Source organism: Mya arenaria, chromosome 6 (genome assembly GCF_026914265.1).
Source record: "Mya arenaria isolate MELC-2E11 chromosome 6, ASM2691426v1".
NCBI classification, from domain to species: domain Eukaryota; kingdom Metazoa; phylum Mollusca; class Bivalvia; order Myida; family Myidae; genus Mya; species Mya arenaria.
Window position 1 is genome coordinate 22294968 of NC_069127.1, and position 17758 is coordinate 22312725.

General features: G+C 38.4%; 1 protein-coding gene across 1 annotated transcript; it reads left to right on the forward strand.

Moving 5' to 3' along the window:
• Window positions 1–792: 792 nt before the first annotated feature.
• On the forward strand, window positions 793–15484 carry LOC128237633 (leucine-rich repeat-containing protein 74A-like). Its single transcript, XM_052953222.1, has 13 exons — window positions 793–1582; window positions 2882–3057; window positions 4784–4891; window positions 10502–10595; window positions 11019–11068; window positions 11246–11327; window positions 11559–11644; window positions 12076–12270; window positions 12915–13007; window positions 13295–13412; window positions 13510–13738; window positions 14686–14846; window positions 14961–15484. Exons 1-13 carry the CDS (start codon window positions 793–795, stop codon window positions 15158–15160), a joined length of 2382 nt encoding a protein of 793 aa, XP_052809182.1. The 3' UTR covers window positions 15161–15484.
• Window positions 15485–17758: the final 2274 nt, after the last annotated feature.

Consider the following 17758-nt stretch of genomic DNA (forward strand, 5'->3'; position numbering starts at 1 on the left):
TTATATGAAATTATCTGAGTGTGTGCTCTCTATATAACGTTCAAGTACAATATGTTTGAAAATAGGTTTTATACGACACACAAATTGAGGAATTCATTAATAATTCTTACTTTTTTACCGAATCTGATACTAGTTAACGGCCAATTTCCCAACCAGGTACCATCAAATGTTAAGGTGCCTTTATCAGTTAATTACATCTCAACCTACCAGGTCATTTTACAACAGGTATATACTTCAAAACAATTTTTTAAAGCGTTCATGTATGGTTATTGTTAACGAATTCATCTAGTTTGTTTCCGTGTTGTTGTTTTTTGTCGCTAAAGGGATAAACTATCTAAATACAGAACGTAAAAACGAAATGATTTGAATAAAGCCTTCTGTGGTTGACGCGTACCGAACTCCTGTGGGAATAGTTAAGATCAATTGTGAATGAAAAACCGTTCACGCTCATAAGCAAAAGACTATTTGTTTGCTATTGTTATTTAATGCATAATTTAGGTTCTAATATGTTTGCTGGCAACAACAATTATCATCATAAAACAAAACATGATTCCTGAGAAAATATATCCTTTGTGTGTATGGCAGAACTTCGTGTTTGAATTATTAATGATCTAATGATTAACGCGGTTCAGCAAACAACCATTGAATTTCATTCTCTGGCATCGATATATATATATATTATAAAAAAGACATCAGTAGCGTATATATAAAATAATTGCAATTAATGGAAATGCCACGAATAAAACAGAGGAACACTGGATATATGACAATGTTGTGTGCAATATAATTAAAATGACATCATTTCCAGCAATCAAGCCGCTACCAAATCGGCTCCGCACAGAATATGAGCACAGACGAACTTTACGTGGTGTGAAGAAATCCGAAGAAGCTTTGAAAGTCCGATTTTCTCCGCACAACGAAAATCTAGCCACCAACGAACCAAACAAGGGCGCCAGTTTTGTAACAAAACGAGGCACATCGACGGAACACAAATGGAAACAAGGTTCATATTCTGCCAAGACTACACGCCGTCCAGTTACGTCCATATCAGTTGGTTTGCAGTCCGCAAAAAAGGCAAATTATATCAGTATATTGAAAGACGTGCATCGTCCACGTACAGTGGGCAATGGAGGTGACCGATACGTTATTACGCCCGACCTCGGCCACTTGGAAACAAAGCAATATGGTTGGAAGGTTAAGCTGTTCAATGGCCTTTCAACGAAGGATCAAGACGAACCAACAGACAACATCGAAGCTGACAAGCAAAATTCAAACAAATCGAAATATCATTGGAAAAAGATACGGACATCTGTGTTCGGTAATGACACTGCATACACTAATTTCTACACATCTTACGGTACAAGGTCTCTATCGAATAACTATGCCAACGATGCAGAATATGACTTGGACTCGCTACCAAACATACAGCGAAATTTGCCTACTCCGGAGTTTATCGAGGGTTCGTCTGAGGGCAAAGGGCGACACCCTTGGGAGTATACTCAGGAACCGCCAGTTCTGACCATCTCCGACAGTGAGGAGTGCGACACGGACCTCGAACTAGACATGGACAAGTTTGGGAAAGGTATGCATGCCTGTATCAATTAAAGCGCGCTGTACTTGCGTTGTGCCGGCAATGCAATTTCGTGAAGCTTGTGTTCCCAATTCTCTCTTTGTGTCAGATAATGTACGAAATTCGATAGTTAATGATTTTAATAAGCGCATTTAGTTAATGTAAAGGTTCTAGGGTGGAAGCGATTGACCGAATATGAGTATTTTCCCATCGTTGTTACAAAGTAAAATGGCGCAGTTTAAACATTGTATTATTCAAACATTATATTTGCATTTAAGTTGGAAATATAAAGGCATTGTCTCAAATAACAAATGCTCTATACGCGTTTCACGCCTACTGAAATTCTCTTCGTGAACAAGGGCTGACTATCAAATTCTTCTGTTACTTGTGCTTTCGAAAAATAAAAAGCCATTATTTTGTTCCATTTCCACGTCATTAAGATCTATATATTATATTGTGACCAAAGGAGTGTTTGGTACCCAATATATTGCTACCTATGTACCGTCAAACTCAGAAGATCGTCAATAACAATATTACAATGTTTATTTGCCAAGCTATCATGTCCTCGGGTTTTCCATTCTTAATTCATCATCCCAACAAAAAACGTTCTAGCGGCCACTACGCAAATGAACTATGAAATAAAATTACGTTTATGTAGTCAGTGTTTTATACCCCGTCACGTCAGTCACTGCTATTTTTTTCACAGAACATAAAAATAATTCCGAATTCAGCGCGCCGTCTTATCTTCTAAAATTGTTTTTCTACTCAGGTTGTATCATTCCTGTGATATCGTTGTAGACATTTAACTTTCATTACACAGTTGATGCTCTGGTAATTTAATGGATAGGCAGGCACGTAGTATATTTACCTTATGAGATGATAATAGATCACAGTCAAGTGTTTAGCATTCACCAATCATCAGTTTTTACTTTTTAGCTATTAAATACACGGTTAGAAACTTGTTATCAGTAACTAATATTTTCCATAAATGCATCATTTAGTCAGTTGTTAAAGGTTTATCTTTCAAAATTTATGTTTGTTATACATGTGTTCGTTGAATGGAAAACCTGGCCTATTTATATTAATTATTGATAAATGGTACAGTTTGCGTTCTTTAACTTCAAAAAATGCTTTACATTTATTCCAAGTTAATAACATGATATTTTTTAAATATTTCATAGTAATCTGGTGTAAAGAAGTTGATAAAAAGCAATCATTACAGAGTTTTGGTACAACCCTCATATTAAATACATATACAAATAGACGATAGGAACTTATTTTTAATGCATGAATGGACCATTTGTTTAATAGACGAAATACCGAATGAAGATAAAAACATCGGTAAGACGATATATATCCGAGAGTGTGAGAGGTGGCGAACGGCTCCCCAACGGAACGTGCTCGGCAGTCTACCAGGACTCTGTCTAAACCTCAAGAACCACTCCTTGGGCACACGGGCCCTACCGCCAATATGCGAAGCGCTGCGGGTAAACTACATTTCGTTCTTAAAACTTATTCTAGCTGCGAATTTAAAATATGTTGATATGTTATTGAGCTATTTTAGCAAGTAACACATTTGCATTTCAAATCTTGCATATCCCTGAATTTATTACGCGTTCCCAAAAAAACAATGGGAATACTCTTATTCTTTGAAAAACGGTTGTTTTGGTGTTGGATTCAACAGGCCATTTTGTTAAATACATTTATTATTGAAGGACTAGTGTGGACTTCATTCGAGTTCAGATTCATGTCAATCGTTTCATTTCGGCTCTTGAATGTTACGTTATTTTAACGAACCTTTTTTTCATACTTTTGTAATCTGACTTTTTACCACTTTCACATGATATCTTAGCAATTGCATCGGTTGTGCATAAAAAAACCTTATGTTACGTTATACCTAAGTGGCAGGTACCCGTTTGTGGACCAGGATGCACTCTCTATATTTAAGGTTGAGAATTCTATTTTAAAGAAATGCACGTATTTGTTATTCGTTTAATCAATTCAATACCTGCAATCAGAAAGAAAAAAAGAAGTCGTGAATATCTCAGAGATTTAATATTTTATGCTGGACTATAAGTCTGCTTACTTCCGGCCTGATGCAACATTGATAACGTGAACAGTTAACGGTACCTCATTGAAAGTGAGTGAACTTTCTAAGAAGAAATTGTAAACACCTTTTTATTGTTTAAACTAATTGGCTGTGTTTTTGTAAAGCTCTGGTTCTGAACACTCTGTTTTAAACCTTTGTTTAAGAACTTCGTCATTGGCTAAAACAGAACTTAATTAGCAATACAAAATATTTTTCTGTCTGAACAATTGATTCAGATTTGCCAATCCCGATATTTAATAGTTCTATCTTTAGAAACAGCAGTTTTGTAGAAGTTCAAATTTAGACGAAGATGTTTTCACCATTAAATACCTTTGGGGTTTTTAAAATTAATTTCCAGTTATTGGAAAAAGCACAGCGAATAAGGATTGTCAACTGTAACATATGAAATTGCGCCTCGCATAAAGCTATCATGTGTCACGCAGTTATTAGTTTTCCCCGATTCACTGATTTTAGACCTATCGCACTTAGTATACCTTTCGTGAAGGAATGTTCTAGACATTTCTAGAACGAAAAACAATGTCTCCAAATTGCCTATGTATTGTTACCATTGTCGTTGAATTCACTTGGGTTGAAACTTACATTGGAGATGCATTTCCATCAGGAATAAATGTCTGAAATTATCCTACAAAATTGGCAATAATTCTAGCAGAGGATTTCTCTTAACAACTGTCTTTTAGCATGCTCATAAAAATGGGAGAATTATGTGTATTGAGTAAGAAAAAAATACTAGCGATATTATGGCGCTTTTAAAACTTGGGAGTATTTGGCCACGTTGCATTTATTTCAAAATATGCATTTTTTATCTGTGCAAAAATCATCATTCTCATTCATCAGAGGTTTGATAATGTGGTTCGCATAGTATCATCGCTCTGGTGGACAAGAATGAAAAATCATATGCTTCTTTGTTTTGATCATATAGGTCAAATGAGTTAAACATTATAATGAATTAAAATTAAATGATTTCTTTTGCATAAACCTAAAGTGTGCGCTTTTAATAACGATAATTATTTTGATGTATTTCTTTTATACACTTATAGTACACATTAAAATCATATATATTCATATTATTATGAGAATTGTCGAACAAGTACTCTTTTTATCAGGACAATCTCCGAGTGGAGGTTTTGAACTTAGACGGTGTAGACATAACAGACGAGGGCATAAAGCATCTCGCGGGGATGCTCTTGGATAATATCTGCATCACCAGGCTGGTAGGTGTACTCTTGCATAATATCTCCATCACCAGGCTGGTAGGTGTACTATTGGACAATATCTTCATCACCAGGCTGGTATCTGTACTCTTGGATAATATCTCCATCACCAGGCTGGTAGGTGTACTATTGGATAATATCTCCATCACCAGACTGGTAGGTGTACTATTGGATAATATCTTCATCACCAGGCTGGTAGGTGTTCTCTTGGATAATATCTCAATCACCAGGCTGGTATGTGTACTCTTGGATAATATCTGCATCACCAGGCTGGTAGGTGTACTATTGGATAATATCTTCATCACTAGACTGGTAGGTGTACTCTTGGATAATATCTCCATCACCTGGCTGGTAGGTGTACTCTTGGATAATATCTCCATCACCGGGCTGGTAGGTGTACTCCTGGATAATATTTCCATCACCAGGCTGGTAGGTGTACTCTTGAATAATATCTTCATCAACAGGCTGGTTGGTGTACTCTTGGATAATACCTCCATCACCTAGCTGGTAGGTGTACTATTGGATAATATCTCTATCACCGGGCTGGTAGGTGTACTCTTGGATTATATCTCCATCACCGGGCTGGTTGTTGTACTCTTGGATAATATCTCCATCACTAGACTGGTAGGTGTACTATTGGATAATATCTCCATCACCCGACTGGAAGGTGTACTCTTGGATGATATCTCCATCACCAGGCAAGTAGGTGTACTCTTTGATACTACCTCCATCACCAGGTTGGTAGGTGTACTCTTTGAAACTATCTCCCTCAACATGCTGGTAGGTGTACTCTTGGATTATATCTCCATCACCAGGCTTGTATGTGTACTCTTGGATAATATTTCCATAAACAGGCTGGTAGGTGTACTCTTTAATACTATCTCAATCACCAGGCTGGTAGGTGTACTCTTGGGTAATATCTCCCTAAACATACTGGTAGGTGTACTCTCGGATAATATCTCAATCACCAGGCTGGTAGGTGTACTCTTGGATAATATCTCCATCACCAGGCTTGTAGATGTACTCCTGGATAATATCTCCATCACCAGGCTGGTAGGGGTACTCCTTGATAATATCTCCATCACCAGGCAAGTAGGTGTACTCCTGGATAATATCCCCATCACCAGGCTGGTAGGTGTACTCTTGGATAATATCTCAATCACCAGGCTGGTATGTGTACTCTTGGGAAATATCTCCATCACAAGGCAAGTAGGTGTACTCTTAGATAATATCTCCACCACCGGGCTGGTAGGTTTACTGTTGGATAAATTCTCCATCACCAGGCTGGTAGGTGTACTCTTGGATAATATCTCCATCACTAGGCTGGTAGGTGAACTCTTCGATAGTATCTCCATCACCACACCAGGCAAGTAGGTGTACTCTTGGATAATATCTCCATCACAAGGCAAGTAGGTGTACTCTTAGATAATATCTCCATCACTAGGCAAGTAGGTGTACTCTTGAATAATATCTCCATTTCTAGGCAAGTAGGTGTACTCTTGGGTGATATCTCCATCACTAGGAAAGAAGGTTTATTCTTGGATAATATCTCCATCACTAGGCAAGTAGGTTTACTCTTGGATAATACCTCAATCACTATGCAAGAAGGTGTACTCTTGGATAGTATCTCCATCACCAGACTGGTAAGTGTACTCTTGGATAATATCTCAATAACCGGGCTGGTAGGTGCACTCTTGGATAATATCTCCATCAATAGGCAAGTAGGTGTACTCTTTGGAAATATCTCCATCACTAGGCACGTAGGTGTACTCTAGGATAATATCTCCAACACCAGGCTGGTAGGTGTATTCTTGGATAATATCTCCATCACCAGGCTTTTAGGTGTACTCTTGGATAATATCTCCATCACCGTCCTGGTAGGTGTACTCCTGGATATTATCTCCATCACCAGGCAAGTAGGTGTATTCTTAGATGATATCGCCATCATCAGGCAAGTAGGTGTACTCTTAGATATTACCTCCATCACTAGCCAAGAAGGTGTACTCTTGGATAATATCTCCATCACTAGGCAAGTAGTGGTACTCTTAGATGATATTTCCATCACTAGGCAAGTATGTGTACTCTTAGATAATATCTCCATCACTAGTCAAGTAAGTGTGTACTCTTAGATAATATTTCCATCACCAGGCTGGTAGGTGTACTCTTGGATAATATTTCCATCACCAGGCTGGTAGGTGTACACTTGGACAATATCTCCATCAACAGGCAAGTAGGTGTACTCTTGGATAATATCTCCATCACCGGGCTGGTAGGTGTACTCTTGGATAATATCTCCATCAGCAGGCTGGTAAGTGTACTCTTGGATAATATCTCCATCATCAGGCTGGTAGGTGCACTCTTGGATAGTATCTCCATCACCACTACAGGCAAGTAGGTGTACTTTTGGATAATCTAATCATCACTAGGCAAGTAGGTGTACTCTTGAATAATATCTCCATCGGTAGGCAAGTAGGTGTACTCTTGGGTAATATCTCCATCACTAGGAAAGTAGGGTTACTCTTGGATAATACCTCAATCACTATGCAAGTAGGTGTAGTCTTAGATAATATCTCACTCACTAGTCAAGTATGTGTACTCTTGGATAGTACCTCCATCAGTAGGCAAGTATGTGTACTCTTAGATAATATATCCATCACTAGGAAAGTAGGTGTGTACTATTAGATAATATTTCCATCACCAGGATGGTGGGTGTACTCTTCGATAATATCTCCATCACCAGGCTGGTAGGTGCACTCTTGGATAATATTTCCATCACCAGGCTGGTAGGTGTACACTTGGACAATATCTCCATCACCAGGCAAGTAGGTGTACTCTTGGATAATATCTCCATCACCGGGCTGATAGGTGTACTCTTGGATAATATCTCCATCAGCAGGCTTGTAGGTGTACTCTTGGATAATATCTCCATCACCAGGCTGGTAGGTGAACTCTTGGATAGTATCTCCATCATCACACCAGGCAAGTAGGTGTACTCTTGGATAATATCTCCATCACTAGGCAAGTAGGTGTACTCCTGGATAATATATCCATCACTATGCAAGTAGGTGTACTCTTAGATAATATATTCATCACTAGGCAAGTAGGTTTACTCTTAGATAATATCTCCATCACTAGACAAGTAGGTTTACTCATCGATAATACCTCAATCACTTTGCATGTAGGTGTACACTTAGATAATATCTCAATCACTAGGCAAGTATGTGTACTCTTAGATAATATCTCCATCACCAGGCAAGTAGGTGTACTCTTGGACATTATCTCCATCACTAGGCAAGTAGGTGTACTCTTGGATAATATCTCCATCACTAGGCAAGTAGGTGTACTCTTGGATAATATCTCCATCACTAGGCAAGTAGGTGTACTCTTGGATAATATCTCCATCACTAGGCAAGTAGGTGTACTTTTAGATGATATCTCAATCACTAGGCAAGTATGTGTACTCTTGGATAATATCTCCATCACTAGGCAAGTAGGTTTACTCTTGGATAATATCTCCATCACTAGGCAAGTAGGTGTACTTTTAGATGATATCTCCATCACCAGGCAAGTAGGTGTACTCTTGGATGATATCTCCATCACTTGGCAAGTAGGTGTACTCTTGGATAATATCTCCATCACTAGGCAAGTAGGTGTACTTTTAGATGATATCTCAATCACTAGGCAAGTATGTGTACTCTTGGATAATATCTCCATCACTAGGCAAGTAGGTGTACTCTTGAATAATATCTCCATCACCAGGCAAGTAGGTGTACTCTTGGGTAATATCTCCATCACTAGGAAAGTAGGTTTACTCTTGGATAATATCTCCACCACTAGGCAAGTAGGGGTACTCTTGGATAATACCTCAATCACTATGCAAGTAGGTGTAGTCTTAGATAATATCTCACTCACTAGTCAAGTATGTGTACTCTTGGATAGTACCTCCATCAGTAGGCAAGTATGTGTACTCTTAGATAATATATCCATCACTAGGCAAGTAGGTGTGTACTATTAGATAATATTTCCATCACCAGGCTGGTGGGTGTACTCTTCGATAATATCTCCATCACCAGGCTGGTAGGTGCACTCTTGGATAATATTTCCATCACCAGGCTGGTAGGTGTACACTTGGACAATATCTCCATCACCAGGCAAGTAGGTGTACTCTTGGATAATATCTCCATCACCGGGCTGGTAGGTGTACTCTTGGATAATATCTCCATCAGCAGGCTTGTAGGTGTACTCTTGGATAATATCTCCATCACCAGGCAAGTAGGTGTACTCCTGGATAATATATCCATCACTATGCAAGTAGGTGTACTCTTAGATAATATATTCATCACTAGGCAAGTAGGTGTACTCCTGGATAATATATCCATCACTATGCAAGTAGGTGTACTCTTAGATAATATATTCATCACTAGGCAAGTAGGTTTACTCTTGGATAATATCTCCATCACTAGACAAGTAGGTTAACTCTTGGAAAATACCTCAATCACTTTGCATAAAGGTGTACTCTTAGATAATATCTTAATCGCTAGGCAAGTATGTGTACTCTTGGATAGTGTCTCCATCACTTGGCAAGTAGGTGTACTCTTGGATTTTTTCTCCATCACCAGCTGGTAGGTGTACTCTTGGACAATATTTCAATAACCGGGTTGGTAGGTGTACTCTTGGACATTATCTCCATCAATAGGCAAGTAGGTGTACTCTTAGATAATATCTCCATCACTAAGCACGTAGGTATACTCTAGGATAATATCTCCATTACCAGGCTGGAAGGTGTATTCTTGGATAATATCTCCATCACCGGGCTTTTAGGTGTACTCTTGGATAATATCTCCATCACCGTGCTGGTAGGTGTACTCCTGGATAATATCTCCATCACCATGCAAGTAGGTGTATTCTTAAATAATATCTTCATCATCAGGCAAGTAGGTGTACTCTTAGATATTACCTCCATCACTAAGCAAGAAGGTATACTCTTGGATAATATCTCCATCACTAGGCAAGTAGTGGTACTATTAGATGATATCTCCGGATAATATCTCCCTCACTTGGCTGGTAGGTGTTCTCTAGGATAATATCTCCATCACTGGGCTGGTAGGTATGCTCTTGGATAATATCTGCATCACCGGGCTGGTAGGTGTACTCTTGGAAAATATCTCCATCACCGGGCTGGTAGGTGTACTCTTGGATAATATCTCCATCACCGGGCTGGTAGGTGTACTCTTGGATAATATCCCCATCACCGGGCTGGTAGGTGCACTCTTGGATAATATCTCCAACACCGGGCTGGTAGGTGTTCTTTTGGATAATGTTTCCTTCACCTAATTGTTATACTTTTTATACTTTGAGTTGTGAAATTTGAGTTTACAAATAAATTACACAGCTTTGAGTCTAAAGTTACATGAATAACTTATAGATGAATGGCATACTCAAATACCCACTTCTGGTCCATTATCTTAATCTTTTGATAATGTGTATCCATCAATAAACGAATAGTGACTTTTGAAAAAAATTGCTGGTTCCATTAGTTCCACTTGGACTAATTTGAAATGTTTGTATTTAAAGAAATATATTCAAAGCACCTTTTTATAATTATTTTAGAACATTTCGAACAACAGTCTGGGACTACGTGCCGCCCAGTCGATCGGTCACGTGATGGTCGTTACCAACAACATAACCCACCTCAACATGTCTGGTCAGTACTGTGATGTTGATGTTTGTTAGCGATATTGTTTTATAGTGACTCTCATCAGTATAATTCGTATGACAATTCGGTAGAAGGGATATGCATTAATTTCACCAAAGTAGCCCATTTTAGACTAACGTATACCAGAATGTTTATTGAGAAGTGCCAAATACACCAAGCAAATGTGAAGCCTTATTTTTCTGTTTTTGGGAGCAGGACGCGCACTATGAATTGCCCTTCACCCTGAAAAAATACAAAACATACGCCATAACCGAACCCCAACGTCAAATCCTGGGTTTGCCTCTGCTACGTTTGAATCTTTCAAAAAAGGTCCGAAAAATGTCATTCTTAAGAAAGACCGTAAATATCTTATTGCCTATTACTATTATGATTGTTAATGATTACAAAGTATCTTTATTCTTTTTTCTCTAGGTAACAAACTTGACGACAACTCGGCATGGTACCTTACTTCTGGCATAACGGTAAACGGTTCATGCTTTAAAAGACAAGTTCAATCAAAAGTCTATTAATATCGCTCATTTCTCACGTTAACTGTTTCTGTACATCACACTGTAACTAATTAAAAACTAAAAGTTCCTTTTTGTATTTGATACATTAACTTGTTCAGCCCTTAATGTCTTGATTAAGTTGTTTTTCAGTCTAACTCGAGTATCACCCACCTAGATCTGAGTTACAACAATCTAGGTGAACAGGCAGGCGTGCTTCTTGGAGCCGCTCTTGGTACGTTGGGATTTTAAATACTGATTACTTGCAGTTAATCTTAATTAAAACGTGGCTTTATTACAAAACAATGTTCTGCTAGCAGGAATGTGGAACGGAATCTTATACAATTAAAACATCTTTTTAATTAAATGAAACAAGATTGTGCTTTTTCTATAATAAGTTAAAAGTGACGAATTTCGGTCAATGGTAATTGGGTTTGGTTGTTGTTTTTAAAATTTACTACTTTAGCTCGAAACAGTCGATTGGTGAACCTGAATATGAGTTGGAACAAGATATTTGGGAAAGGATCTGTGGCACTCTTCAGGGCGCTAATGGTGAGACAAAATTGTGGTAGTGGTGTTTATCAGCCGTTAAAATCCAGCCTAATATACCTCGATCAATGTTTAGGCATCAAACGTCATTAATATAGTATAATTATTGACGAGTAAATTCCTAAAGTTGCTATCTTTCTGTACCTTAAAATACCAAACCGCGTGTCGGGAAACACTAGCCGTATCACGTCCCCTATCTTCCCCCGCTCACAGAGGAAAACTTTACTACATAGTATGCATTTATTATCAAATTAAGTAACACATCAGCTTCCATTTCTTAAATGAACGGCCTGTCGGTAATTGCGAATATATACCGATGAACGGGTCGTTTTATTTTCTTATATTGCCACTTGTACCCTATTTCAGCTTATTCGTTTCCTGGAAGGTATCAGGGTCTTATTACTATGGTTTAACATTGTTTGCAATATGTGCAGGTAAACTCTACGCTGGAGACGTTGAATGTATCATGGAACGGTCTAGGTTATGAAGGCACGGTGGCGCTGTGCAAGTGCCTCAAGAGGAATGTTGGCCTCAAAGATCTGGATGTCTCAAATAACCGCCTCAACTGGAGCTGCGCCTCTCTCATGGCCGAGGGAATGCGCTTCAACAGCATTCTCAACAAACTCAGGGTGGGTCGTCTTAATTTACACAAAGTATATAAAGTGTTTTTTATATTCTGCAGAAATGAGAACAACCTGCAACGAACGTTTTGTCATGGTTTCGAATGCCACAATAACTATTCTTTTGATAATTAAATGTATTTACTAATCATATCAAATAATTAGTTGACATTTAATACATTCTACAAAATAAGTCAGCGACCTAGCGTTCTTTGGTATATAAACATGAACACAAATGAAATATATTCAATGATCATTGGTCTACAAATAAAGGCATGCATTAATGGTTGAACTTGAATTTTGGACAATGCTTCATCTGCGTTTCTGTGCATTCTTATTTTGTTAAAGATAAGTAGCCTAATATTTGCGCTATATTAGTTCGTAAAAAATCTTAAATTTGTTGTTCTTTTCTACATAATTAGACTGCGTGCTCCTGGATATTTCTTAAATTATATTCTGTAACACAACGTCAATTTGATATACACATATAATCAATAAGCGCCTATACGAAGTTATGCCATCCAGTCGAAATGAGTTTACTTCTGCAATACACCAACTCTAGTAACGGAAAAAAGCGTTATTTACAAACGCGTAGGTACCTTTCGTTTGAAGTATTTATTAGCATTGTTGGTTGATGCAATAATTCATTCCAGATCGGACACAACCCGCTTACGACCACGGGAGTAATGGACATTCTGGAGGCAATCGCCACCGAGGAGAGTGTTGTCAGCTTTCTCGACTGTTCGGTAGGTTCCAAGTTACAACTGTACACGTTCGTATATTGTCTGAAATACCTGTAGCCAAACACTGTTTTTGCCATAATTCTTTTTTAAATCGGTTCGTTTCTCAATAGATTTATTCCTCCTATATGATTGGCCATGGACAACTTTTACATGTGTTTAATCGACAAAAACATATATCCTAAGAACAACCAATTTGTTTTAATATTTCCGAGATTTAATCCGTAAGAAGGTTTTCATTATTTGGAACTTGAGAGGACAATAACTGTTTAAAGGAACTACTACTACTTTAGGGTATTCCGGCGTTTAAGACGGCAGACTTGCTGTCGGCAACCATCAGCCGTCGGCGTCCGTTCCAGTTTTTACACGGGGGAATCGTCAACACGCATGACATCATTGGACAACGAGTCGGTAAGGTCTCGCTGAACATGGCATAATAAGAAATAATGCATGCACCTATTCATATCAATCTAACGTTATACATACAATATCGTATTTTAACATTTAGGCCGAGAGCTGAACCCAATGATGAAAATCATCGAATATTTGAGGTTGTTGGGACTGCGTCCTCTTGAGCTTCTGAAGTCATTCAACAAGACTTCCTCGTTCGAGATGCCGCGTGAGGGGTTTGCAGACCAGATCAAGAAGATTGGGGTCAAACTGCAACCATTCGAAATCGACGCCCTTGCTAATTCAATATCTGGCAAGGGATTCAACAAGAATGTCATTAACTACAGGTGTGTAGGAGAATGATCTCAAGTATTGTATCTGTGTTAAACTGGCTATATGCTTTATTCATTTAGGGGAAGGCACATACATTAAGTTGGCTTAGTTTAATTAAAACATGAATACAGTCCAATGTAAAACATTTAGGTATGCAATATACAACAGAACTATATGCAATATGTCTGAAGAGAACAAACTTGTCAATGTTGGAGTGTACTAGTGCATCAACGATTGGTGATATATCTTAAGAAATAATATGAATGGGGACTAGCTTACCCTTAGCTGATTTATTTGATGTGCTGTTTGGTGGATAACTCGAACACTTCTCTGATACTGCGCACACAAATCGTTTCAAATCCCAACTTCTTGGTCAACATGGTATAAACACTGCCTATTTAATCTGTACTCGGTTAGCAATATGAGTCTAATACCATGTATCACTCTTCCACCATCTCCTCAACATCAACCACATTTTGTTTAGTAGTCAATTATTTCTTTGGTCGTTCATTTCGACTGTCAACTTTAATACTAGATAAATCAGTCTCAGCAATTTCTGCATCCATGTTATAAATAATATTCCTGTAGATCCATTAAGTATACCACATATATCCTGACATATTTGAAAACGCAACACGACATTTAATTTCAGCATTTATTTCAAGTTTTAGTGTGTGTTTTTTAACCCGACAGTCCGAATAGGAATGCAGTATATATATTTAAAATATGGATATTCATTTCATCTATTTGCAATATTTTCTAATGGTTATGATGGTAAGGCTTGACGAATATATTGATGCAACCCAGTAATTTTTATCATGGAATTATGTAAGTAACCGTATCTCACCTCACTGTATCCGCGCATTACATTACCGCTGGTAGTGCGGTTTGTCCCACGACTCCTAAGAAGAAACCGACAAGTCACGCTTATGATTAAGCTATTTGATTTCTGCCCCAACAGAAAATTGTCGCTTGCGGTGCGGGAGGTAGTAGAGGCTGAGCGTGAAAGAAAAAATCGGGAGCGAGAGGAATGGTTGCAGATCAAAACATATCACGAATCGATCCTGAAGAAGGGATCTCTGGAGGACTACATAAGCCATACAGGCAGCGCAAAACTAGCTGGTGACTTATTTCTCACTTTTCTAGTTTTAACTAAGATTTAATAACTTCTTATATAAAATCCTCCGTTCAATTTCTTCTAGCATTACATAACTGTCCCTATTCATTGCATTCCAGAGCCTCTAGATCAACTGAAGGTCAACAGTTTCCAGACAATCGGATTAAGTGGCTCACGACACAGCACCGTGGCGTCCCGAGCGCCTTCCGTTCACACGAGTAGGGTCGCAATGTCCACAGTCTCCCTTGCCCAGTCCACAACGACCCTTAGGTCAGCCAAGAAGAAGGTTCGTAAACGCCGGAAGAAGAGAGTGTTGTAGAGTAATGTCATCATGGAAGTCTAAGGACGATCTGGAAGTTATTGATTTATACTCATGCTGTTAATAGTGAAGCGGTTTTGAGCGATGTTTTCTCTCTTTTGAAGTGACTTAATTTGTGTAAATTGACCAATAGTCAAAATTATTTATTATGTTATGTTTGTTTTTGTGGTGAAACTATTCTTTGTTAACGTCTGTTGAAATACATCTAAATACCCGTTTCTGAAATTTCTTTGAAATTCAAAGTCAAAGAACTTACAGTCTAAAAATAATAAAACAAACCTTTGGCAATCAATTTTGTCAATTGAATTATAAAGGATAGTTCGGTTCATGATATGCTTCATATTTAATTCTAATAGGTCTTATTTAGACTTTTAAACCAGAAAAAAAAGTTAACTTGATATATCAAAGCATAATAAATATCAAATGAGCGAACTATTGTGATATTGCTCACACAGTTATGGCTTGTCCAGTGGAAACAAACATATATTTCCATTCAACAACTTCTGATTTTATTTTTTTCTTCAATAATTTTCATCTACCATACTTCTTGTCGAAGGAGCAATTTTAATTTATTTAAGAAAAATGTATCGTTATTGAATTATTCACAATACTTTAAAGATGCACTATTACTCCAAAATACGATTTACCATATTTATCAAAAATGTTTTAATTTACCAAAAAGGATGAATAAATGTCGAAAACAAAGGTTCTTATGAAGGATACTGCGTTAAATTTGAAAGGACGGTTCAGAAAACACGGTATTTCTATCTTATGAGGGGATAGAAGATCACACATTTTAGCATTCACCAATCATTTAATATGTTTGCATTTTCAGCTATTAAATACACGGTTATAAACATGTTATCAGTAATTAATCATTTCCATAAATGCATTATTTAGTAAGAAGTTAAAGGTTTATCACTCAAAATTTATGTTGTTATACTTGTGTATGTATTGATTTGGAATAAGAGTGTCACTTGAAGCCTATAACCAATCTTTAATTACGCTTTAAGTAAAAATTGAGTCAAGTGGATGACAAAGTTATTATATTTGAACTAGACACATGAGATGCGTCCATGTTATAAATGATATAAATATTGCGAATATTGATTATTCAAGTTTCATCAACTTACATTCCAAACCTTGAAATTTTAAATTTGATGTACTAAAATTATTAAGTTTATAGACGGCAATGAGTCTTAATATATTTAATTAGACGTATACTTATAAAAGAATGTGTAAGTGAAAATTTGAAAATTTGAAATTGATATCTCCAATGATATATTAAAATCCTAAACAATTACTTTCTGGCACCCGCTAAATATTGTGGGGTTCTGATGATTTCTTATGGGCGCATTTCACTAGGCTACGACAGGCGGCGTCGGTGTCGGTTAGCCACCATCCGACAGCATCCGACAGGAACGTAGTTTGACCGAATATCAACACTTGCCGAAGGGTGACGTCGAGAAACCTCAACTGACGCAGAGTGACCGAGAGAACATTTTCTGACCCCGGCAAATTTTGAGCATGTATAAAAATCGGCTGCGACAGGCCAAGATAGCATTTTGACCGAGTACTAACCCTCATCAACCGAACTGCATCGCAAGGTGACGTAAGACTAACCGAATAGCAAACCCCATCGACCTAACACAAACCCTGAGAAACCCTGCTTGTCCGAGTGTTTTATCAAACTCGGTCAACAGTGCGTTTCTCTGCGTTGGTGTTACATCACAGTCGGTTGCTCTGCGTCGACATTCGGTCACATTCAGTCAGCCAACAATGTCAGGGACAGTCATGCACTCCCTGGCGGGGTTAGACACGGGTCGCCATTCGGTCATGCTGCGCCAGTGTAACGTTAATATTCGGTCAGCTTGGGTTGTAGTTAGGTCAATGTCGGTTGCTATAAATACGGGTGCGCCACACATGGTTGGTAAGTGATATATTTGTTTTCCACAGCATCATGCCACCAAAGAAACCAAGAATAACGTTGATCCAAGCAATAAAAAAGATGAAGTGCAAAGGCGTGATACATAAGTGTTATTTATTAGCCTACAAATACAAACGTCATATCTCCTCTCCTTGCCGGGGTCCTTGACTTTAGTTTCAACCAGGCACCATTCTGCCCTGCCATGGCACGGAGCCAGCGGGGCTGTTGAAGTACAGCTAATGGAGTTCACGCTGCTGCTTTCCAACCTTGCTGTCCTTGTTAGGGACATCCACATTACGTATCTCATGCATGTTGGCATTCTGGCGCCATTCTCCTGGGATGAGATTGTGGTCATCGTCTTCCCCATCAAACTGGCCCGGCTGCTCACCCGGGTATCGCCTGCGCATCATGTTGTGGAGGATCACACAACACTTGACGATGAGCTGGACCACCTCTGGAGACTGCTGCATCCTACCAAGGAGTACTCTTAAACGGTTTGCCATGATGCCAAAGACAGTCTCTACAATCCGACGTCCTCTTAATATGCGGTAATTGTACATTGCCTTTGATCTGGTCATGCCTCGGTAGGAGTAAGGTTTCATCAAGTTGGTACGGAGTGCAAATGTGCCGTCCGCAAGGAGGAACTGGGGGTGTCCTCATCATCAGAAGGC

Coding starts and splice junctions, on each gene's coding strand:
- LOC128237633 (XM_052953222.1), top strand. CDS start 793: ATGACATCATTTCCAGCAATCAAGCCGCTACCAAATCGGCTCCGCACA. Junction 1,583..2,881: donor CATGGACAAGTTTGGGAAAG/GTATGCATGCCT, acceptor TTTGTTTAATAG/ACGAAATACCGAATGAAGAT. Junction 11,069..11,245: donor ACCTTACTTCTGGCATAACG/GTAAACGGTTCA, acceptor GTTGTTTTTCAG/TCTAACTCGAGTATCACCCA.